Below are 23,250 nucleotides of genomic sequence, written 5' to 3'. Positions count from 1 at the left end.
TTTCTGACATGGTGACATATGGGTTCAACTTGTCTGCTTTTATATGGACTTTGATATCGAGTTGTGCTCTAAATGACAGGGCTGAAGAGGAGATAATTACTGGTGTCTGTATTGTTATTTCAGTCTGTAGCCTGACCCATTATAATCAGACACCACACTTCCGTGAATATGATCGGGTAAACAGCAGTGAAACGCTTGTTCTTACTTCACCGCGCGACATTCCTTTTTCAGGATCCACCTCCAGGACTTCCCCCGCCAAATGACGTCACGACTATCTGACCTCGTTTTTCTTTTCTTTTTTTCTTTTCTTTTTTTTTTCTCTTTCTCAACGTTCCCTCAGAGATTTTGAATTTTAAAGCAACCATACACGCCGGGGATAATGGCTCGTTGGGGATCGAGCGCGTGACGTCACATGATGCTATTTTTAATTGCATACGTATTAATACAGAGCGCGCGCGCCTGCGTGTCATATCAGCTCTGATGATATGAAGAAATTATTAAATATATATATATATATATATATATATATATATATATATATATATATATATATATATATATATATATATTATCGGGTGACGGTGTTGGTGCACAGAGAAGAAAACGCAACTGATAGGCAACACGTGGTGTAAATATAGGAATGAACTGTGAACAGCGCAATTGCTTAGGTTTGCTAAAAAAGAAAAAAAGGCTACTGTGCGCTGCGGCAGTTGTCAGGGGATATCGGAGAGCTCCGCTCTGATTGGCTGGAGGCACCGTGTTGCTATGGCGACGGTCGGGGGGGTACGGTAGCGTTGCTGTGCGGCGTGATCTGTGTGCGCGCGGATGGAGGAAGCAGCTGCTGATCTTTTGACACAGTAGCTACAGCGGAGAAAAGGCAACTGCATGAAACACACCGGAGCTGTGGAGTCCGAAACGACCTTAGTATGCACGAGTGTAAGTCAGTGTCTTTTTAATAATAACCCGATAAATGTTTGAGAAAGGGCGGAACTAAAGAACATTTACATAACCGGGCTGTAGAATGATATTGTAACGTGTCATGTAAAATTCCGGGGCAATAAAAACACCTCAGTCCCCTGTCTCAGTCCCTGTCTCTGCCCTTAATTTAATTCACCTCGACTGTTTAATAGACTGGATATTCACTCGACATAGTTTCACTGTCGAGTGTCTGGTTTAATTATTATTATAAATATCATTTAACTCGGTTTTATTTGACTTGTTTTTGTTTCACCATGAGGAGGGAAAAACCAGTCTGACGAATTGTTTCGGACCATGTGATCCGGCTAGCTAACTAAGTTGAATCAGAGGAACGCACGCATTTCGCCTTTCAGCTTACACAACGCGTTCAACCGCCCCGCTTGTAAAACCGCGTTTAACAGCGTCATTATTCCAACAAATAATGTTAACAAACACGAGTTATAATTAGCTCTCGGGAGTACATAGTTTCAGGGAAACGAAGAGCAAGCATTTCTAAGCGAGGCTGCCCAGAGGCGCATTAGCTCCAGTGCTATGTTAGCTAGCCTAGCTGACTTGGACTTGGGCTGTTTATTTCACGTTAAATATTTAAGCAACACTCGGAAACATTTGGGTTGTTGAACACTTCGCGAGATGATCTACTGCTTCGAAACGTGAACGTGTTTCACAGAACTTTTAGGTCACCTGAAACTATGAGAATAAAAGTTTTCAGCGTGAAATGAAATATTCATGACTTTTGAGTGAATGTTACAGTAATAAATTGTTTTTGTTTGTTTTTTTTTGTGCTGGGAATGAACTCAGGAGCTGTGTAAAGTGTGTGTAATTAGGGAGCACTGAGTGAGGAGCTGCTCTTGGTACTCTAACTCTGCTTAGGGTTATTTTGTGTGTGAGTGTAAAAGTACGTGGCGTTTCAAAGATATGTCTGATAAAGACACATTAACACATTGTGCACTCGACGCCACCGTCGTTCAGGCGGCATTTCCGGTACAGGCTGCATTCTGCCTGTGAGTGAGTGAGTGAGTGACACTGACACGTGGTCTGAGAGATAGAGATAGAGAGAGAGAGTGCTCAGAAACAAGAGAAAAGGGAGGGACCCATGACGAGTCGCTTCTGTCACATGATCATGTCATTTAGTTCTGGTTTCATGCCTGAAAGAGTATCTACTTCAACGCCTCACACTGTAAACACACAACAGTCAGTCATGCACAGCTTGTAGATAATAGTCCAGTGTTGTTTAGGTGACGTGATCATCATGGTGCTGAACAACTCTTTTGTCAGTGCTGGGGTCGTACTTGGTGGGTTGAACTGTAGGATATTGTCAACGAAAGAAAAATATCTATACATGGTTTAAAAAACAAACAAACAAACATGTGAACCTCCAGTCTACAAATGCCGTCATGTTGTATTTAAACGATATGACAGGATTATACATTTTCAGCTCGTATTAACCCTATTGTTGGTTTGACGAAAAACTGCTACTACAACAGTAAATGAGACGAAGTGCACGAAGGTACGCGTGAATTTTTACAGGCGGTTAATTTTGGTCGTTTTGAGTTTTGTTGTTGTTGTTTTGTTTTTTTTTAAACCAGAGGGACATCATATATCGTGTTGCATCCCTGCTCGGATCAGAAGCAAGTTTTAGTTTGCTTGATCACCAGAAGTTGCATTTACGTTTGACCATCTGTCACAGCTCAGGAGTTGGAAGATATTCAACAGCCTCCGTTAGAAGGGTTATATTTTGTGATTCAGGTCATGTTAGCTCTTGCTTTCAGAACGGGATTCGTCCACTGTGTTTTCTGCCACGCTGGATTACTGAATGGTGCGATGGTTGTCTCTTTAGTGTCACTCTCTGGAGGGCTCTTGTAGGGCACAGCAAATGATCCCTTGCTTATTGCCGCTCTCCTGACACTAGCCTGGGAAATTAATTAGCCTCATTATGACTTGCACAAAGACGGATATGTTCTGGCTTTTCCTTGCATGGAAGTGTTCTTTCATAGAGTAAGAAAATGCAGACGGTTGTTTTAGTAGTCTTTTCTAGAAGACTGGCTTTAACTGTTTAATTGTTACACCGGTCATGCTCTCGATCAAATGGAGCCATTTGTTAACGGTGCAAAATACCGTAATCTTTGACCTCCTTGACTGTCAAGACCCAAAGCGAGTGTCTTTTTAAAACCCTAGCATGGTGTCTAACTGGGTGGACCAGGTTTCCAAACGGTACCATTGAGCAAGCAGGCCCGACTTGTGTCCCTGTTTTGAACTAACGACCGTGCCTTTGTTTGGCGTTTCCCCCCTTCCTCCTCCTCCTCCCATCTTCTTGTTATGGCCCATCTGCACATATTTCTCATGTGCAGTTCGCCTCTTTTTGTTCGCCATGCCCTCAGCGATGGGACGGGAGATGCAGTCTGGCGTCCCCGGGAGGCCGGGACGCTTGGGTTGCCATGGTTGCGCCATGACACCGGGGCGTGGTAATCAAATGGAGGCGCTGCTCTGGATTTCATTTGCAAATGCGACCCACGGCCAGAGCGCACTCCCAGCCCCCACTCCCATCCTGCCTCAAGCCAGCCTCGAGTCCTCCATCTTCAACTCTGCTCACTTTCTCTGCCATCCCACTTTTTCCTCCTGAAAGATTTAGGTTTTGCCTCTGAACCCAGGGCCTCTCTGCCTATTGATGGCCATGCTAATGTCGAGCGCTGCCTTGATGCGAAGAGCCGCAGCCCCCCGTGTCACCCTGCTCACAATGGCCTCCTTTGTGTGGGTCACTCCTGCCTGAATGAACTGGGTGTGTTTAATTGAGATGGCAGGGTGTGAGGGTGACACGGGACGAGAAGCAGGCGGTGTGCTGAGGCGACAGAATGCACAAGGACCATGTGGACTGTGTGCGTAAACACATACAACTCAAAAGGTCTAGCGAAATAGTTTGTTCAGTGTCTAATTGATAAAGTGGATGATAGTTGCTAGCCAACAATGCTGCCTTTGAACTGCAAGCTAACTGCAGTAGCAGTCGGTTTGTTTATCACAATAATGCTGTGAGTTATGGTATAAGCTACATATCATCTACAAGTATATTTCAGTAATTAGAGAATTCACGAACGAAGACAAAATTTTTAGAGTCCATTTTAAAGTTCTACCTTGTGTTAAAACCTAATCTGCGAGCTGAATAACACACTCTTGTTTCGGGTTTTGAATTCAATCGATGTTTTTCTTTTTTTAATGTCCAGCTTGCTCAGAATAGAAACCCGAGCCACATTGATGCAACGTCTATGAGGTTTAGGATTACAGCTTTGCAGATTCCATAACACTTTATGTCCGAGTCTAGGAAGCGTGGGCATTGAAGCACGACCACATGGTGCTCAAAATGGGACGCTAAACAAATTAGAGGCCGAGACTTCATGATACACAAGGCGGTGAGTTTCTAACACCATTAAGGAGTTTCAGAGTCAGAAACGGTTTAACGTATCACAAGAAAACGAGGTCTGGAAGCTCGAGTCGTTTTCTTACAGCATCAGAGACCTTTCTAAGTAAAAATATCTGAATCCAGGATGTTTTTTTTTGTTGTTGTTTGTTTTTTTTGGTGAGGAAGGTGAGAAAGTTTTCGTATAATCGGTAGTTATTAGTCTCCGACTGCTGTGTAATGAGGCTAGGTGACCGTCCTGCTGAGTCAGATCAAGTCTTCCAAAACGCCTCAGAAACTCCGGGAGCTGCTGACTCACTCCTGATCTGACTGCCATAAGAACATTATAAGCGCAAGACAGAAAATGGTCTCTGTGAGAATTTCTGACAGTGATGTATTAGTCGAGGAGAGCTGATTACACATGCCGTTCCACGCGGTGCACATTGCGCTTACGTTTTTATTCAGTCGGAATAAATTCACCCTGGTTTTAAATTCAGAACTGAAACTGTTTCCTTCCCAACCAACGTCAAAGTGCACACGTGAAGAGGTGTTTAGGCGTCAACTTTACACTAAAAAGCAACCGGAGCGTTTCTTGTCCAAGTTTAACAAGTCATTAACATCTCAGCGAGTTTCAGTTCTATCTCTCTCAGCAAAACATCCTCCCGACGTTCCTATTGGTGTCCCGCATAGATTGGCTTTTGAAATATTAATTCGATTTCCATAACTCACCCTCCACTTCATTTATTTATAACTCTCCGGCGATACGCGTATACATATAGATTGTTATCCGATTATTAGGCTTTCCTCATCACCACGCTTTTGTGAGCCCGAAAAGCTCTTGCTTTCCCATTCGTGAATAACTTTTCACAGCGCAGAGGCAGTTCAGCGGCGAATGAATCCCTTAAACGCTGATGGAAATTAGGCCGCCAGAGCTGGATGACGATAAGGGAAATGGTGGTTATTTTTAGAAAATTCATCTCTGTTAAAAGGTATGTTGCTGTCTCTTTGGGGAAGTGATACCTCCTGATATACTAGGACTCTACTTTCATTATTATTGTGAGACAGGAAGAAACTAAGTGACTTATCTTTCACAACATTTCTTATTTATAGTCGCAAGAGAAACAGCAAAGCCTTGCTAATTAGCAAGACAGCCTTGTTATTGTGTTTGTTGGAAAATTCCATGCCATACATTGGCCATTCAAATGAAGGTGTGCCTGTGTGTGTGTGTGTGTGTGTGTGTGTTTGTGTGTGTGTGTGTGTGTGTGTGTGTGTGTTTTGCAGCTGCTCCACCCATAGACATTGTCTGTGTTTGTGTTTGAAGTGGCTGAGAGCCGTTGAACGGCGTCATTAGCATTGTTTCTTTCCGAGGATGATGAGCTCGTCGATGTGCTGATGAGCTTGCTGGAGCAGTTTGGCTTTGTCTTGCTAATAGAGGTTAATAAGAGCGTGTGCGATGCAGGGACGAGAGCAGAGCACAGGGCTAGCAGACGAACTGACATGAGCTGTTTCAAACATGCTCCGGATAACCTGCTCGTACGGGCCTTTTGTTTTGTGGACATTTGAAAGCGTCCACACACACACACACACACACCCCCGCCCCGGGTTGAGATTCTAAACGTCTCAGTCTCAGGTTTCAGTAAACAGTTTTCCTGTATTCTACTGAAACTGAACTGATGATTTTTGTCAACAAGAGGAGTTCCTCAGGCAAACAGGAAGAGGTTTCTGACTTGCGTCTGTAGTGTGAGGGACAAAAAGTCATGAAAGAGGAACAAGCTGCCCTCCCCCTTCAAACCACTTTCCTGAAAGATAGAAAGAGAGAGGCATGGAGATAGGTAGGAGAGCGTGTGATTCAGAGCAGCACTTTAGGTGATTATTTATTTATCGACGAGCTGTATGGTTTCCATGGCAGTGCCTCATTTGAGTGGTAGTAGCAAGAGAGAGAAGCAGTCACTCTCCCCCAGACTACCAGCCAGATCCCATTCGCTTGAGCTGATTATTTATTCATCAGTGTATTCGGCGTGATTTCCGTGGCCGTCCATCAGTGGAAGCCATTTAGCCTGCATCTAGGCACCGCTCTGATTGGTCGCCAGGACTCTCGGGGCTTCCTGTTCCTCCAGGCCGTCTGTCTCTCGCGTCTCTTTGTCCTTCTCTGTCACTTCTGTTCACGGACGGCATTATTGAGCTCTGGATCCAAGAGCAGTGGCTTGCGCTGTGTTTCTATGGCGGTTAGATTGGCGAAGGCCGTTGCTGTTCCAGAGCAATTTTTAAGCTGATGGCGGCGATCAGGGTTCTTTTCAGACATTTGAGAAGAGTCCTAAGAGGCCCTTAACATTGTGCCGAGGATCCTTTCAAGAGCCTTTCAATTCACTTACGAAAGGAGTGGGAAAGGGATAAGCAAGGGGAAGTCGAGGATCAGATGGATGACTGATGGTAGCTACGTCTATACGAAGCCTAACGAATCATTAATAATACAAATAAAAACATTAAAGTTGTATACGCTTAAATCAACAAACTGGGCAAGGCATAAGGCATGTATTTTATTTATTTTTTGTATAGATTCTGCACGCGTGCTGATCTACATGGCGACGTTTCTCACCGGCCCTCTGAGAAAACAAAACTCATGATACAGATTTGATACTATTTAAAAGTAAGCGAGAGTTTGGATGGCGGTGGACTGAACACTTAACTAACACCAAAGAGGAATGATGCACAACACTAGGGATGGGCGATATCTTATCATTTGCGATACACCGGTAGAAATTCTCCCCACAATGAGAATTAGACTGCCCGCGATAATAACGATAAAGCCTAGTTGTTGATGGATTTCTGTGTGCGACGGTCTGCGACCCGAGCGAAAACAAGTACGGCGGAAGGCGGACGTGAAGCTGAAGAGGAGTTTATCGCTAAACGAGGAGCTACTGTACCTCTACAATCTGGAACTGGTTCGGTTACAGAAAATCAGTTTACTTTTAGATCAGTGTTTGTGTTTCTGAGGCTCTCAAGATCACGGCTATCACTTGTAGCCAAAAGCAGCGGTGCACGGTACTGTATTTATATCATCACTGATATCGTTATCGCAATGTATACCCAAAAATATTGCGATATAGTTTTAAGTCCATATCGCCCTTCCCTACACAACACACATTCTTACTGCAGCCTGCGTTTTGCTTTGAGGCTTGAGAGTGACGAGATTTTGTCTCAAACCTTGTACTGTTCGGCGCTACACTGTCACTTCCTGTGCCTATTTTCCTGTCTTAGTAGTACTGTACTGTCCTGTGTTGTTCGCACACGTCTGCACGTGCACTTTATGTAGAATGTTTGTGGATCTTATTAGTTCTGTGTCTCATGTGGTTAGTGTGTTGATTTATGTAGCACCATGGTCCTAGAGGAACGTTGTTTCGTTTCACTGTGTACTGTACCAACTGTATATGGCTGAAATGACAATAAAACCACTTGAACATGAACTATTCACTACAGACTGTATACTGAGTATTCGACTTGTGTGTACTGTGTTCCTGACTTGTAGTGTCTCAAATCAGACACTAACGTTTTGCATGACAAATCACTATGTGGTTCCTCACATCATTGGCCAGCCTCTACAAGAACAACCGCCATTTTATCATCCTTTCATATCCAGTATCTTTTCACGGTGGTTCCCTGGGAACTCGAGTACACTTTGTATGGGACAGCAGATCATCTCAAGGCTCTATGCATACACGTTCACACCTAGGGACAGTTAAGCACTACGAATCCATCTACCGGAAGAAAACGGTAAACCCACACAGACACGAGGAGAACGTACAAGAACTTATGAGAACACCGCAGAGATAGTTAGCCAAGTTGTGGAACTAACCGGAGACTGCGTGTTAGTGATGCGGCAATGCAAAATACTAAAAGATTTTATTAATAAAAGTTTGGATTGTCTCTAATTCCAGACCCAGTTTCTTGTTCATGCTTCTGTTATACGATCTGTGGTTAGAGTTTTGTCTGTATTGCTATAGTGGACCACATGGAAATAAATTAATGCTATATTCAGACCTCTCAGTTAGGGTTGTCCAATTATAACACGATTGTGAAAAAGAGAACTATTAATAATCCCAATGCACATAACCATGATATGATCAAAACTAATATACATCAAAACTAAGCTTCAGGAATTGTAGATTTATTTATTTAAAGGAGTAATGACTTAATATACAAACCATAGCAGACCTGTGAGTGGCTTTTAGGTCCTTTACTTTGTAAAACTGAATCTTAATAACAAACACCTCTTTCTGTCTTCTTTTCCCTTTCCTCTTCTCTCCATAGACCCTCCAAGTTTGATGGGTCCGATAATCGGGATGTCTCCAGATAAGAAAGCAGAGTCTCCAGGATCTCAGGGTATGTGTGGAGCAGGAACTCTCCCAGAAGCAGAAAGCGCCTCCAGTCCTCTAGCCACTAGTCTGGACAGGATCGGTCCCTCCGGGGCTGTGAGCAGGTCTGGGCTCGAACCCGAGGACGATGAGCTGACCAATCTGAACTGGCTCCACGAGAACCTGCTGCAGAACTTCACGCTGGGAGATGCGCAGTCTTGCAGCGGGCCTTTGTTTGACATTGAGGGCAGTATGGGCTCTCCGCGTGGACACAGTCTGTCCTCGTCCTCCTCTTCTTCTGTCTCGTCTGGGAGTCCGGGCAGCGAACGGGATCCCCTGAAATCCAAGCCTCCGTTTTCCTTCTCTCTTCTGATCTACATGGCTATTGAACAGTCTCCCAGTAAATCTCTTCCTGTAAAGGACATCTATGGCTGGATCCTGGAACACTTCCCGTACTTCTCCAGCGCTCCCACTGGCTGGAAGAACTCGGTGCGGCACAACCTGTCTCTGAACAAGTGCTTCCGCAAGGTGGAGCGCGGTCTGGGGAAGGTAAGGACACCTGAACGCTGCTGTTTCAGAGACAGATATACAGTGTGCTCCACTAATATTGGCACCCTTGATAAATATGAATAAAGAAGGCTGTGAAAAATTGTCTTTATTGTTTAACCTTGTGATCTTTTGTTAAAAAAATTCACAAAAATACTCTGCTCTCATGCAAATCAAACAATTGCATACACAAGACCGGTTTATAAAAAATGTATCATTGTTACATGTAGGTGTGCAACAGTTACTGCCACCCATATGAGTTCATATGAGAAAAATATATCTTATAGTCTTGAGTATCAGGATTATATCAGAAAAGGATTCTAAAGGTAATAATGCAGATATAGAGACACCGATTTGAATCTGGTCACTAAAACCACATCAGGAGGTTAGAGATACATTTTAGCCAGTGTGAAAAAATATTCGTCTCCCTGAGCCAAATCTGACAGACACATTACCTATGAAAACATTGCATAATACCACCACAGTGCTGTTGAATGCTCTAGTCTGATTGGTCAGAACGTGGTGTTGATTTTTATTTTTATTTTTTACAGCAGCAGCTCAGAAAGTAGTGCCATTTCCAAGGGTTCTATTAATGCACGTGTTGTGACTTCTATAGTAACACCTAGCACATGGACTTGTTTGATGGACATTTCACATAACCAGATATAAAAAAGATCTGTTGAACTTTTCTTTGAGGAGATGTTTATCTAACATTTTTGGAAGGAGTCTGCAGAGTCTTGTACTTTGTAAGAGTCCGGGTAAAGCTTTAACTTAATGCTGAATCAAAGATGAAACTTTAATGATTTAGTTGTTTTTTTGGTAACGTGACAAACTGGATTTTTATTTTTTTTGTCTTTTGAATTTCAAGTGTGATGCACCAAAAAATGCTATAATATAAGTGATAACAAGAACTAGGTTGTTTCTCAGACGTTAAACATGACTATAAACGGGGAAAAAGGATAATGTGTGATCCAGTAATGAATACAAATTGGCTAATGATTAATTATTAATCGGTTAGCAAATCACCATGGTGCAAGAGCAATAAAACGCTTTGTTGTGCTGTTATTGGAAAATAATCAGCTTCAGGTGGTAACAGTAACTCTGCTCCGTGTCAGGCCTCATCACACAGTTGTTTATTATTTTCCTATTAGAGCAAGCCTCGTGTTCTTACAGTGCCCTCCACTAATATTGGCACTCTTGGAAAATATGAGGAAAGAATGCTGTGGAAAATTGTCTTTATTGTTTAACCTTTTGATCTTTTGTTCAAAAAGTTCACAAAAATACTCTGCTCTCATGGATATTAAACAATTGCAAACACAAGACAGGTTTATATATATATATATATATATATATATATATATATATATATATATATATATATATATATATATATATATCTTTGTTACATATAGGTGTGCAACAATTATTGGCACCCCATGAATTCATATGAGAAAAATATATTTGAAGTATATTCCCATTAGTATTTTAAAATTTGTTAGTACCCCTGGGTAACTAGGAACAGGAAATTGTTCAACCATGACTTCCTGTTTTAAATGGGCATAAACATGAGGTAACACATACACCAAATTCCCTTCGTCATTCATAACAACGGGTAAGACCAAGGAATATAGCTGTGATGTGCTGCAAAAGGTTGTTGAGCTTCACAAAATGGGAAGTGGCTATAAGAAAATCTTGGATGCACAAGCATTAAATGCCCATTTCCACCATCAGGGCAATAATTAAGAAGTCATTGGAAATGTTATGAATCAACCTGGAATTGGACGTGTGTCTGTATTGTCTCAGCGCACTGTGAAGAGGATGGTTCGAGTGGCCAAAAAAATCTCCAAGGATCACAGCTGGAGAATTGCAGAAGTTAGTTGCATCTTGGGGTCAGAAAGTCTCCAAAACTACAATCCGAAGTCACCTACATCACCACAAGTTGTTTGGAACCTCTACTCTCATCCAAAAACAAACTCAAGCATCTTTAGCTTGCGAGACACTACTGGAACTTCAAATGGGATCGTGTTCTATGGTCAGATGAAACCAAAATAGAGCTTTTTGGCAATAAACACCAGAGGTAGGCATATGGAAAAGTACTTCATGCCCGCGGTTAAATATGGTGGAGTCTCTTTAATGTTTTGGGGCTGTTTTTCTGCCAGAGGACGTGGACATATTGCTAGGATACATGGCATCATGGACTCTATCAAATATCAATGGAGGTTAAATGAAAACCTGACTGCCTCTGCCAGAAAGCTTAAAATGGGCCGTGGTTGGGTCCAGCTGGACAATGATCCAAAACATCCATCAAAATCAACACAAAAATGGTTTACTGACCACAAAATCAAGGTCCTGCCATGGCCATCCCAGTCCCCTGACTTGAAACCCATAGAAAACCTGTGGGATGAACTGTAGAAGAGAGTCCACCAACGGGGAGCTAGAAATTTGAAGGATCTGGAGAGATTCTGTTTGGAAGAACGGTCTCAGATCCCTTGCCGTGTATTCCCCAACCTCATCAGGCATTATAGGAGAAGACTCAGAGCTGTTATCTTGGCAAAGGGAGGTAGCACAAAGTATTGACTAAAACAGTGCCAATAATTGTCACACACCTATATTTAACAAAGATTTTTTTTTTTTGATAAACCTGTGTTTTTGCACTTGTTTGAAATCCATGAGAGCAGAGTATTTTTGTGAATTCTTTTGAACAAAATATCAAAAGGTTAAACAATAAAGACTTCTTTTTCATAGCATTCTTTGCTCATATTTACCAAGGGTGCCAATATTAATGGAGGGCACTGTACTTGAAATGCACACGGTCCATGACTTCCATTACACAGATAAACTTTGGCAGTTGAACCTTAGAAGAAAATGTGGTTGTTTAATTTGAAATGAGGTTTTTTTTTTTTTTTTTTTGATGCAACAACTGTCTTTTGCAAAGAACAATGAAGACACAGGAAGTTGGCTGCCAAGCTAATTTGCATATTTCACCTGACGCAGCAAACACGTTTCAAACTTATTTCACTTTGACTACCCAGAGACGAGTGTAAATGCATTTGGTTCAAACGTTACCACCCTGTATTGTACATGTTTATGAACACAGTGTCTGGGTGACTTGTGAAACACACTGATCGTCACATTTCTAACACGGCTGGAACGGAAGAGGGTCGGTTTAATTTTTTTGAGAGCAGGGCCACATAACCGATCGCGCAGGTTTACAGTCAGGACTCCATTTCTTCTCAGCGCAACCTGCGGAAAGCGAGATGGCTTGGTGATGTGATGTGTTACGTTAATGTGTGTGTCTGAGTGAATCTGTGGGTTTCACGTGGCGCAGCCTGGTGTCTGTTGCCATGGCGATGTTTCCTCTTTCCTGTTTATGAGCCCGGCTGATGATTTGAGTCAAGGTCATATTAACCCTGCAGGGCCACACCTCAGACAAAGAGGTGATGAGTCCAGTTTTATGTACGCAAGCCAGAATGCACACACACACACACACACACACACACACACACACACACACACATATGTAGACAAACAAGCAACTATGCACAAATGCAAACACAGTAGAGTTCTGTGCTGTGCCCTGTTCCACCATGTTACCCGAGCAAGCTTCTGGGGCTTTTGCAGAAATAGGTTATTATGTATGACTAAATGCTACACAAAGACAATAGGTGTACTCCTGTATTGTGTAATGTGTGTGTGTGTGTGTGTGTGTGTAGTGTGGTTCTATGAGTAAGCACATAAAGGACTGTATTCGTAGTGCTTCCTGAAAACAGCTTGCTGAAGTCATGCTCATTTCTTGGCATTCTACTCCTTCCTTCTCTTTAATTCAGGCCAATGGGAAAGGCTCTCTGTGGTGTGTTCACCCTGAGTTCCGGCCCACGCTGATGCAAGCCCTGAAGAAACAGCACTTCCCAAGCGCTCAGGCTTTTTGCACGCCACCTGCCTCTCCTCCCAGGTGACCATCTTCAGCAGTATGCTTTAAAATCAGGGCTCAGTAGCCGTTAGATCGAGCCGTTCATTTATCCAGTCGTCCGTTCACAATGAACAAATAGCAACAGCCTGAATCTACACCCTATTTTCCTTGCATTTATCACACACCTCCAAAATATATCCTTTCTTAATTGTTCTAATGAATTGTATCCTTTCTTAATTGTTCTAATACTGGATGTTGATATTAAGGAACCCTAACAAGCCTGTTAACAAACCACAATTTGTGGGGCTCGCTGTTAAAATAATTGAAACCTTTTAAAGAATTCTTTTAGAATAGTTATTGTACACCTTAAGGAAAGAAAAGGTTCGAGCTACGGCTTTGAAGCGTTACGAGTTTCCTCTTTGTGCAAACGCATGGAGGTTCTAGGTAGAACCGTATAACAGAAGCTTTCTTGTAGAAATCGTGATCAATTAACCATCCAAAAGAACCTCTACGCATTAAAATGTTGTAATTGCCGTTTTCACGATCTTTTGATTAGGAATCGTTCTTTTTAAATGTCTGGGTTTTTTTTTTTTCATTCATTCAAGTAGTTGTTCATGTATTAGTAGCGTTTTTTAAAAACGATGCTGTGCCAAGCATGCAGTGCAGCCTCGTTTTAATCCCATCTGTTGTCATCGTACTGATCGTGTGTTTTGTTTAAAAAGGCATGTAGTAAGCGTATAAAAACCGGCTGGTTCAAGGTCGAGTTGGTTCAGCGATGATCGTTAGGTTGCACAGAAATGGACCCCAACGTACAACGCTGTTGCAAGACGGAGATTTTGCTCGTTACGTTTAGCGATATTATCACAATCTGCTATTTTTGCTCATTAAGTGCAGCCCGAAAGCTACGGTGCCAGTACGACGCTTAATGAACATCTCTCTGTTCTCCGCAGTGCCTCGTCTCCTCCTTGTCACCTGTTCTCCTTGGAGCAAGGCTACTCTCTAAAGGGTAAGTGGACTTAACTACAGTGCCTCTGAGCATCCTTACTCTTTTGAAGGACTTAAAGTGGGTCATATCCTTCACACACCATTAGCAAATCTATCATTACACATTTAAACAGATCACTCATCTCGGCTCCTTTTGTTCCGTTCATCCTCTGCTGGGCCACACCGAGTGCAAATGCCATCTCTTGCCTGTATTGTGTAACCTTGACAACCAAGGCACTGGTGCTTTTGTAATGAAGGATCACTCTGGCTGAAAGTGGCTCATTCATTCACGCACACATACACATACATACACACACACACACACACACACGAACCAAGACTGACAGTCAAACCTGTGTCCATTCAATGTTTTTTTTTTCTTTTCTTTTCTTTTTTTTCTCCAGAATGTGATTTTGATGCTGCCACTGCCATGATGCTGTTAAAGTCTGCCTCAGAGCAGAACATTGACCCATGTAAGAGAGCGCCATTATACAGCTGTCATCCATCTTTCTGTCATTTCCTCTCCTCTAGTTTTGTCTTGCATCTGTTGTTTTGTTTTTGTTTTGTTTTAGACTTGTCTATTATAAGTATTCATTTCCCTTTTTCGAGGTCCGGATTAGCTTTTCATCCATTGTTCTGATAATCTCTCTGTCTCAGATGAGCAAGAGGGGCCGATCGATCTTTCCCGGAGGGATCTGGTGGTGGTAAGCCGGGATCCAAAACAGGACCACAACTACAGCAGTGTTCCCATATCTCCATCTCCTCGGCAAACGACGGGTTCCAGCGCCGCCACACACGGGCAACAAGAGAGAGCAAATGGTAGCCACCCTCCATTAAAGAGGGCCAGACATGATCCCAAGCCTGAGGTGGATGACGAGTTGAAGGAAGCAGCCGGCTCACTCCTGCACCTAGCAGGCATTCGCACCAGTCTCGGTGCCTCGAGACGCAAGAGTAGGAAGTTGGACAGGAAATGAAGCCTGGTTCTTTAGCCGGCTCACCCTTTATTTCCCTTTACACACCCCTCACTATGTGACTCGTTCCTGTGGCCTGTCCCGGCCTCTCTCCTCTGGTTGAAGTTCATTTGTTTGAAATTAATCCTTTTTTTTTTTTTCTCTCACTCTCTCAAAATATTCCAGTCATGTCATCCAACAGGCAATACTAACACACACACAGGAGAGAAAAGCCATACTGATGCTTTCTTTTGTTGTACAGAAAAGATTAGGAGGAAAGAAAGAAAAAAACAAAAACAAATCAAATCATCCACCAACTTACATTCACAACTAAAAGAGTTCGAGGGGAGAAAAAAGAGAACTTTGGGGGGGGGGGACTCAGAGGAGATTTGCATGCTTCCACCTCTTAAAAAAAAAAAAAAAAAACAACACAAATGTATATATCTTGAGAATGAATGCATGACTTTCACAAGTGGCTTGGGCTTCAGTATAATGACGAAAAGCTAGATAAGAAAAAAAAAAGATATAAAAGTGCCATTGATTTTGGATCATAAGACTTCAGTTAAGAAATATGATACAAAGATAAATGCAATAATTAGTTGACCTAAATACTTGTAGTTATTTTATTTTTGTACTGCTGTTTTTTGTATTTCTTCTGGTAAAGATGACGTGTCCCCTGAAGCCCCGTGCACTCGTAGCTATGATGTCAAAACCGTGTGACTCTCCTCTTCATCCTGATTGGATCAGTGCCCTAACCCCAACCTCCCTGAGCAGTATCATTGTAGTGGAGAGAACAGCATGAAAGGGGAGCTGTGGCTCTTTGCGTTCACTTCAGTATTTATCCGATGATTATCTCTCTAGTAAGTGTAGTCCCGTGCCATTACGTATCCAGAATGAATCCCCACATGCGTTTACACGTGTGCCACTTTAGCGTTAAGGCAACTATAGGACACAATGCAGTGAGGCAGATTTAACCACAAACGTTTTTTTTCTCTCTTCAGCAGCCCCTTTCTACAAGCATCACTATTATCCACGTCATGACTTCTAGCTGTCAGACTGATTTAATACGAGTGCTGAAAGAAGTCAGAAGGCAGGGTTTTTCGAAATAAATCTTCTCAGAGGACATTAGTAGGAGCTGTATGCATGGGGCTTGTGCTTGAGGCTTGGACGTAGCTGTCCGCTGTGCAGATGACCTCGAGAAGGTTGCTCTGGCTCGAGAGGAAACTGGAGACAATGTGGACTCTGGAAGAAAAGCGGCTGTGGGAAGGACGGGGGGGGGGACACTTGCCTTTCTGCAGCTCTGTAAATGAGGAAGTCGTGGGAACGGACCTACAGGAAGCCAAACTGATGAGACAGGAAGCTGATATCCTCAGAACCTGCTACTAACAGGTCTGGGTTTGGCATGAGTACTGGACTTTTCAGACTCTCTGTCTAAACTCGCACGTTGGTTTATGTTTTCATGAAACCGTCAGGGGTATCACTGCTATCTTTGCAACTCTCATCATCATTTTTTTTTTTTTAGTTTTGATTATTGTTTCAGGTTGAGTTCAAGTTTTAACTGCCTACGTAAGTGAAATACCACTTTCTCTTTCTAGTGATGGCTAAATTAAACTCGAATCAGGAACAATTGCACCTGACAGGCAGTTAACTGCTACTGCAACTAACTGAGCCTGTTGTATTATGGTGCTACTAAAGTCTATTCGGACACGTCCCGTGTCCTCTGTGTGCAAGCTCACTAGTCCTGTGGTACCTGTGAAGCTATCCAGCAAATTTCCTGATGCGATCTTTTAACTCTTCCCTATTTAATTGCATCACTTTAATTGTTGCCATTGTAACGTTGCTGCCCAAACACTTCTGCCAAGGCTGCCAGTTTGCCCTCGATTTGTACATAGTGATAAAACAGGATGCAAGTATTACTAGAGGAGGTTTAGAGGAGCGTGACAGAGCTGTAGTGTTAGATTTGAAGGTTGTAAAAGCAGCTATTGCTTCTCCTGAAACAGGAATATTGACTTCTGAATATCTGACCTCTCTCTCTGTGATGCAGCATAGTGATCATTGTTTATTATTATTATTATTATTATTATTATTATTATGCTCAACTAAATCAGAGCTGCCAATCAGTTTGCTTGCATTTGTCTGCCATGTCTGTCTGACAGACTTCCACCTTTTGGTTTTGTAAGCTAACCTCTGTTAATAAAATGTTTATAAAGTTTATTTTTGCCAAAGATATGCAATTGTTGCATTATATATGGTATTAAAAATAAAAAAAGGGTTTCTTTTACGCATGCCTCTCTTTGCTTTTTGAAAGACACAAAAAAGGTTTATATTGGCTTCTTTGAGCAGCGAGGCCACCTGGTGTTTAAATATGGTAAAGTTGATCATTGGCTTGTGAATAATTGAGGATGTATGGGAGAGTGGGTCCATTTAAGAGTTGTAGCATTTGTCAGATTTTTTGGTAAATCTTATGAGTAAAATAAGCTCCTTTTCTTTGACCCATGATAAGTACCTTTGTTTGTTAATTATTCAGAATAAATAAACAAACACCATTTGTTAATGTTAATTTCATGTTCGTATCCAAGGATGTATCAAATGAAATGCTACAGCTGACTCAGATCATTAAGTCTGTGAGAGATAATTATATTTTTGCTACTTATTTTACACAGTAAAGAACTCACGTAGTCGCACTAATGATTCATTCTTGTGGAAAGGAAACCATTTTTCAAGTAAGTGGAATCTCTTACATTTTATGTTAAACATCTTAAACACTTCTGCCATTGGTAACACTGTTACAGCTGAGAGCACACCGTCATCCATCCATCCATTTTCTGTACCGCTATCCTATATCTATCATACACAGGGTCGACTTGAAGCCTACAGTCTCTCCCAGGGGACTCGGGCACAGGGCGGAGGACACCCTGGACGGTGTGCCAACCCATCACAGGGTACAATCGCTCACACACTACAGACAATTTAGAGATGCCAATCAGCCTATGGTGCATGTCTTTGGACTGGGGGAGGAAGTCTGAGTACCTGGAGGAAAATGCAGAGGTGGGAATTAAACCCCCAACCCTGGAGGTTCGAGGCAAGCATGTTAACACCTAAGCCTCTTGAAATCTGATATGCTAGCTCACCAGCTAGGCATTATCAAATATTAATCATGCTCCCTGATAGTCTAATAGACATTGATGAAAACTTGTCTGGTTTCATTTACAGACAAAATGTATTCGAACTGTTCTCCAGATGAGGAAAGTTAATTTCATAACTCAAAATCAGATTTTTTATACTAAATTCGTCAGAGCTGTGCCTAAGTTAATGATAATGAGTCTTTATTGATCACATATACCATATGCAAAGTGAAATTCTTTTCTTCGCATACCCCAACAAGTTAGGAGGTTGGGGTCAGAGCGCAGAGGCAGCCATGATACAACACCCCTGGAGCAGAGATGGTTATGGGCCTTGCTCAAGGGCCCAACAGTGGCAGCTTGGCAGTGCTGGGGCTTGAACCCCGATCAGTAACCCAGAGCCATAACCGCCAATCCACCACTGCCCTTGTGGTGTTGGCGTTCTTTTGCAGGAAGGCAGAGGATGCTACTGAGCATGTGCATAGTGAGTGTCATCACTGTAGCTTGTTTCTGATTGGAGCAATTGACCCCACTCTCCTGTACATATGGCATTTTGAACAAACAGCTGAAATAGACCAGGAGAGATATGTCAGCATACGTTTATTTATCCCCTATTTAAAAATTATTTATGCTTCTACATCACGACTAACCATTTCACAATGAAGGCATATAAACAGCTATATTGATGGCTTAGATTGGAATTTGATTAATAGTAAGCTATTGGACATATAATAAAATAGTTGGATAGGTACATACATTTATAGATGCAGTATTATTTGGTGCTGAATATTTTTGGATATTCACTGTGTGTGGTTTTTTTGTCCACTAAGCCCTTGACCCATAGCCTTGAATTCCAGGCCTTGATACGTGAGCCATATCATCGTACCAAATTCCTCTTCCTGTGTGTCTTCATTCAACAGAGCCCAGCTGCAGGAGCCACACATCTCCCATCTCCCACCTATTCTCTCAAACTGACAATTTTAAGGAGGAAAACGATCAACTGTCCTGTGTCTTGTTGCCCAACACAAGTGCAGGTGCACAGATAAGCTGCTTTAGGGGTTATTCAGTGCAAACTCTAGCCTGGTCAGTAAGACTCTGCTTCATGTTTCATACTGGTTTCGTCAAGGACGAAAATGTAAATCAAACATTGAACGTTTAGGACACCTACTGAGTCAGGTCCCTCTGGTATAACATCTGGACTGGGCTCTGGCTGCAAGGTTACTGTGACACTGAACATACCGTATGTGCTAAAGGAAGGAAGAGCTGAGATAAGAGTTAAGAAAATGCAAGAAACATCAGTGAGTTGAGGCTGTTTTGCACACATATATTTGATGATAGCAAATTTTGTACAGTTGTATTTGTTTCCTTTTTGCGTTTATTTATTTATTTATTTAAAGTCCCAGCAGCACGGAACAGATCGTATGTAGACTAGAGCAGCTTATAGTGTATGAATTTGGAATGTTTATGGGGTCAGTGGGGATGAGCAACATGCCCCAATGAATATAGTGTCCCATCACTATTCTTGGGTGAGCGCATCCTAGGGCCATTATGCAAAGAAGATGTTTCTGTACGATAGACACGAGCACGTGACTCGAAGCAGCCAAAGCGGCTGGTGAGAACAAAGAAGTCCTGCTTGAAGCTCTTGGTGAAGAAGGCATAGAGGAAAGGATTGGCACATGAATTAATAGGGTAGAAGAGCACAAGCAGCACCTTGGCATGTGACACGGTGATGAGCGGTTGCTTGAGAGCTGCAGAGATGGCGAAGAACGAGATGGGTGCCATGCACAGGAAGTCTGTGAAGACTAGCACGGCCATGCGCTTGGCCACACGGGCGTCGGCACTGTCCGGCACCGAGGCAGGGTGCCGCACTGTGAGGTAGATGCGCACATAGCAAGCGCAAACGGTCACAAAAGCGAGCACATTGAGAATGAGCAGCAGCATAATGTAGGCCTGTGATGACGCTGTCTCGACATCCATGGGTAGACAGATACTGGTCTTCATATAGCTGCTCACACCTATCACTGGCGTTAGAGCAGCAAGCACTGAAAAGAGCCAACCAAAAGCCATGACACTACACGCATGGTGTAACCGCAGTTGCCGCTCCAGGCGCATGGCGTAGGTGATGGTATGCCAGCGTTCAAGTGTGATGGCCGTTAGCGTGTAGACAGAAAGCTCGCTCGCAAAAACCGTGAGGAAGCCTGCTGTGCCACACCCGACACCCGTTTGCCACTCAATGCCATAGTTGTAGTAATGCGATCGGGTTTGTAAATCCACTGAGCCGATTATCAGTAAGTATAGTCCCATGCAGAAATCAGCAAACGCCAAATGGCACATCAGAAACTTGGGTACTGTCAGCTTTGTGCGGCTACTGAGGAGCACTAAAAGAACTGTGAAGTTTCCCAAGACGGCCAACACGCTGATGAACCAGATGAGGACACGCAGGAAGGTGAAGCCCATGATGTCCTCGCACGGGTTGAAGGCATCTGGCTCAGGGTAACATCTCACTTCTATCACATCCTTACAGTGCTCCTCAAAGAAGTATGGCTCCTGGTTGCGGATGGTGGAATCGTTACACAAACGGTTCTTCTCTGACCTGTATGTGCACATAAAACATGCAGTAGTACACTTCGAATCATTGTGTTGACGTATGATGACTCACAGTATGACTGTAACCTTTTCATTATACGCAGTGTACTATTTTAGATGGCTTTCCACTGTGTAATCATATCCAAAACTATAGTTGAGAAAATAGCCACTATTACCTTCCACTGACAAAATCCATTACGTCCAAGTTAACATTAGTTATAGTTTTTGGATAAAACCTACTTGCTGTAATCAATTGAGGTTTAAATTAAACCCATTCAATTGAAATGACCAATGAAATAAGCTAATAAATCATGGACCCCCTGGCTATGCTTTATAACCACAGGGGGCTCACTGAAATCCCATAGTGACCACAATGTACAGCAAATGTATACCTAAGCAGGTATAATACACCCAGAATGCACCTATAGTATTGTAGGAAATAGATCCATAGATTCATGGAGTCATGTATTCCACCTTAAGATTATTGCTTTACAAACTGGGTTATCATTATGGGGTGTGTGAGTGTAGACTACATCTTTAGTATAAAAAGTGGTAGTGGAGTTGTAATTGGTGAATAACTTGGACAGACAGCCTGCGAGCCCCCAAACTAAAGAGTTATCAAAAAAACTGGAGTTTGGGAGAAAGATCACACCTGAACCTCCATTTCCTTGCTCGTTAACTCCATATTAGATATATGATGACTCAAATATTGACTCTGACAACTTCACTATATTGTGCACTATTTTGGGTGTTTTATCACTTTGTAGTTATGTCCAAATGTATAGCTGCGTATATAGACCCTATAACTTTCCATTGACAAAACAGTTTAGGTCCAAGTTAACATTATTTATAGGCTTACTTGTGTTTTCATTGACTTTTAATCCAAACCTAAATGCAAGAGACTAGTCAATATCTATAAGAAGTCAATAATAAATTTAATAGCTTTGATCATGGACATAAAAAAAAAAGTGCAGAGTTTGGCAGGAAGACAATGCCTGAAATCCCACTTCCTTTCTAATTAATGAAATATTAAATATCCACCTCTCTCTCTATTCACTCAGCACCCCTGCCACCTCTTTAATATTCAACAATTCCTGCTTGGTTGGCAATGTAGTGCTACGCAGAACCCATAAGTTCTCTCCATTTTTGACATGTCAACAAATACTCTCCGTGCCATTTTAGTTAAGGGCATTGCTGTATTCACAGGTCTTGTGTAGGAGTCACTGCATAGTATGGAGCAGATGGTGGAGGTGGTGGGTATGGGAAGTGAAGGAGAGAGATGGGAATTTAGGGGCAGTATTATCTCAGGGGAAGTTTTAAAGCTATCCGAATGCTGCCAGGGAACCACAGTTGTGCCATTCAGTGATGCCCTCAACCCTCTACTGTATTCTTGGATTGTATCCTGTTTCAATTTTAAGTCCCTTTGGATAAAAGCATCTGCCAAATGAATAAATGTGAATGTAATATGTGCAACATGACTCTGCAATATCGGGTTCCTTACTTGTTCTTTTTGAAGTTTTTGAAGGCACAGCAGTGGCTGGGGTACGTAAGGTTGGCCTGGGTGAGCTCTGTGAATATCTCCAGGTTGGGTAACCATCTCAGAGAGTAGACCGAGGTGGCAATCAGCAGCTTCAGTCTCCTCAGCATGTTCTCAGGCAAGGAACTGATTGCCGTGCGGGAGATGTCCCTGTACAAACAAGCACCTCTGCCTCAGGTAAAGAGAAATATTTGCAACAAATTTCTGTAGATTGGATTTGCAAGTGATGATTATGCATGTGATAATAAAGAGGATACTTCAGTAATTTTTATTTATTTATTTATTTTTTCAACAATATGTATCCACTGCATATGTAGACAATACGCTTTCCTGTATTGAGAAAGAATGGAAAACTGGTTCACTCAAAACTCATGTATAATAGCTATCCAAGGCCAGCTCTAGGCTGTAATATATGTTTACGTGAAACACATTTCTGTAGAAAACCTTCATTCATTTTTCATTAAAATGTCTTTGTAAAGAGAGCTCTGTATAATTCACCCTGAATTTCTGGGTTTGAATTACCAGTGTAGATTTAATGACGCATGGATATCATTGAACATTTGGTAATGTATAAATAACTGGATCTACCTTTTACTGTATTGCTCTAGTGTCAGACGGTTAAATTCAATAATTTATGTAGTAAGACGTTCTCATCCAAATACCTTTCATGATAGTTTAACACTTGTAGTTTTGAATTTGACTTATATACAGCATCTGTGTATTTGATATTAACATTTATTGAGAGTTGAGCAACTTCCCATAGACCTGCATTATGTAGGGTTTTATGTATGTGAAGGCAGTGGTGTAAAAGTTCTTGCTGGAATGTGCGATGCAGCTGGTGGGTTGAATTGTTGTTGACTGTGAGAGCTGCTCATGCTTACAGAACGAGGGGGCCTT

The 23,250-nt window shown here is 42.3% G+C and overlaps 2 protein-coding genes across 4 annotated transcripts in view; one reads left to right on the top strand and one right to left on the bottom strand.

Moving 5' to 3' along the window:
- Positions 1 to 636: 636 nt before the first annotated feature.
- On the top strand, positions 637 to 17,389 carry foxn2b (forkhead box N2b). The gene is made up of 6 exons (XM_017484219.3): positions 637 to 936; positions 8,675 to 9,267; positions 13,092 to 13,216; positions 14,125 to 14,180; positions 14,563 to 14,631; positions 14,816 to 17,389. The coding sequence occupies exons 1-6, from the start codon at positions 927 to 929 to the stop codon at positions 15,130 to 15,132; spliced, it is 1,170 nt and encodes a 389-aa protein (XP_017339708.1). The 5' UTR covers positions 637 to 926; the 3' UTR covers positions 15,133 to 17,389.
- A 2,144-nt stretch (positions 17,390 to 19,533) lies between these two features.
- Positions 19,534 to 23,250, bottom strand: part of fshr (follicle stimulating hormone receptor) — a 12,033-nt gene continuing 8,316 nt past the window's right edge. For 2 of the 3 annotated variants that reach the window (XM_017482552.3, XM_017482551.3), the window contains 3 exons: positions 23,235 to 23,250; positions 22,318 to 22,503; positions 19,534 to 20,823 (listed from right to left, as the gene is read on the bottom strand). The exon at positions 23,235 to 23,250 is cut by the window's right edge and continues 59 nt beyond it. In XM_017482552.3, coding sequence (XP_017338041.1) covers positions 19,701 to 20,823; positions 22,318 to 22,503; positions 23,235 to 23,250 — 1,325 coding nt within the window. In that variant the 3' untranslated portion in view covers positions 19,534 to 19,700. 3 annotated transcript variants of the gene reach the window in all.

This window comes from Ictalurus punctatus, chromosome 13 (assembly GCF_001660625.3).
Source record: "Ictalurus punctatus breed USDA103 chromosome 13, Coco_2.0, whole genome shotgun sequence".
In the NCBI taxonomy this organism is placed as follows: domain Eukaryota; kingdom Metazoa; phylum Chordata; class Actinopteri; order Siluriformes; family Ictaluridae; genus Ictalurus; species Ictalurus punctatus.
This window is presented reverse-complemented; position numbering and strand designations above follow the sequence as displayed.

Coding starts and splice junctions, on each gene's coding strand:
- foxn2b (XM_017484219.3), top strand. Junction 13,217..14,124: donor CCACCTGCCTCTCCTCCCAG/GTGACCATCTTC, acceptor TGTTCTCCGCAG/TGCCTCGTCTCCTCCTTGTC. Junction 14,181..14,562: donor GCAAGGCTACTCTCTAAAGG/GTAAGTGGACTT, acceptor TTTTTTCTCCAG/AATGTGATTTTGATGCTGCC.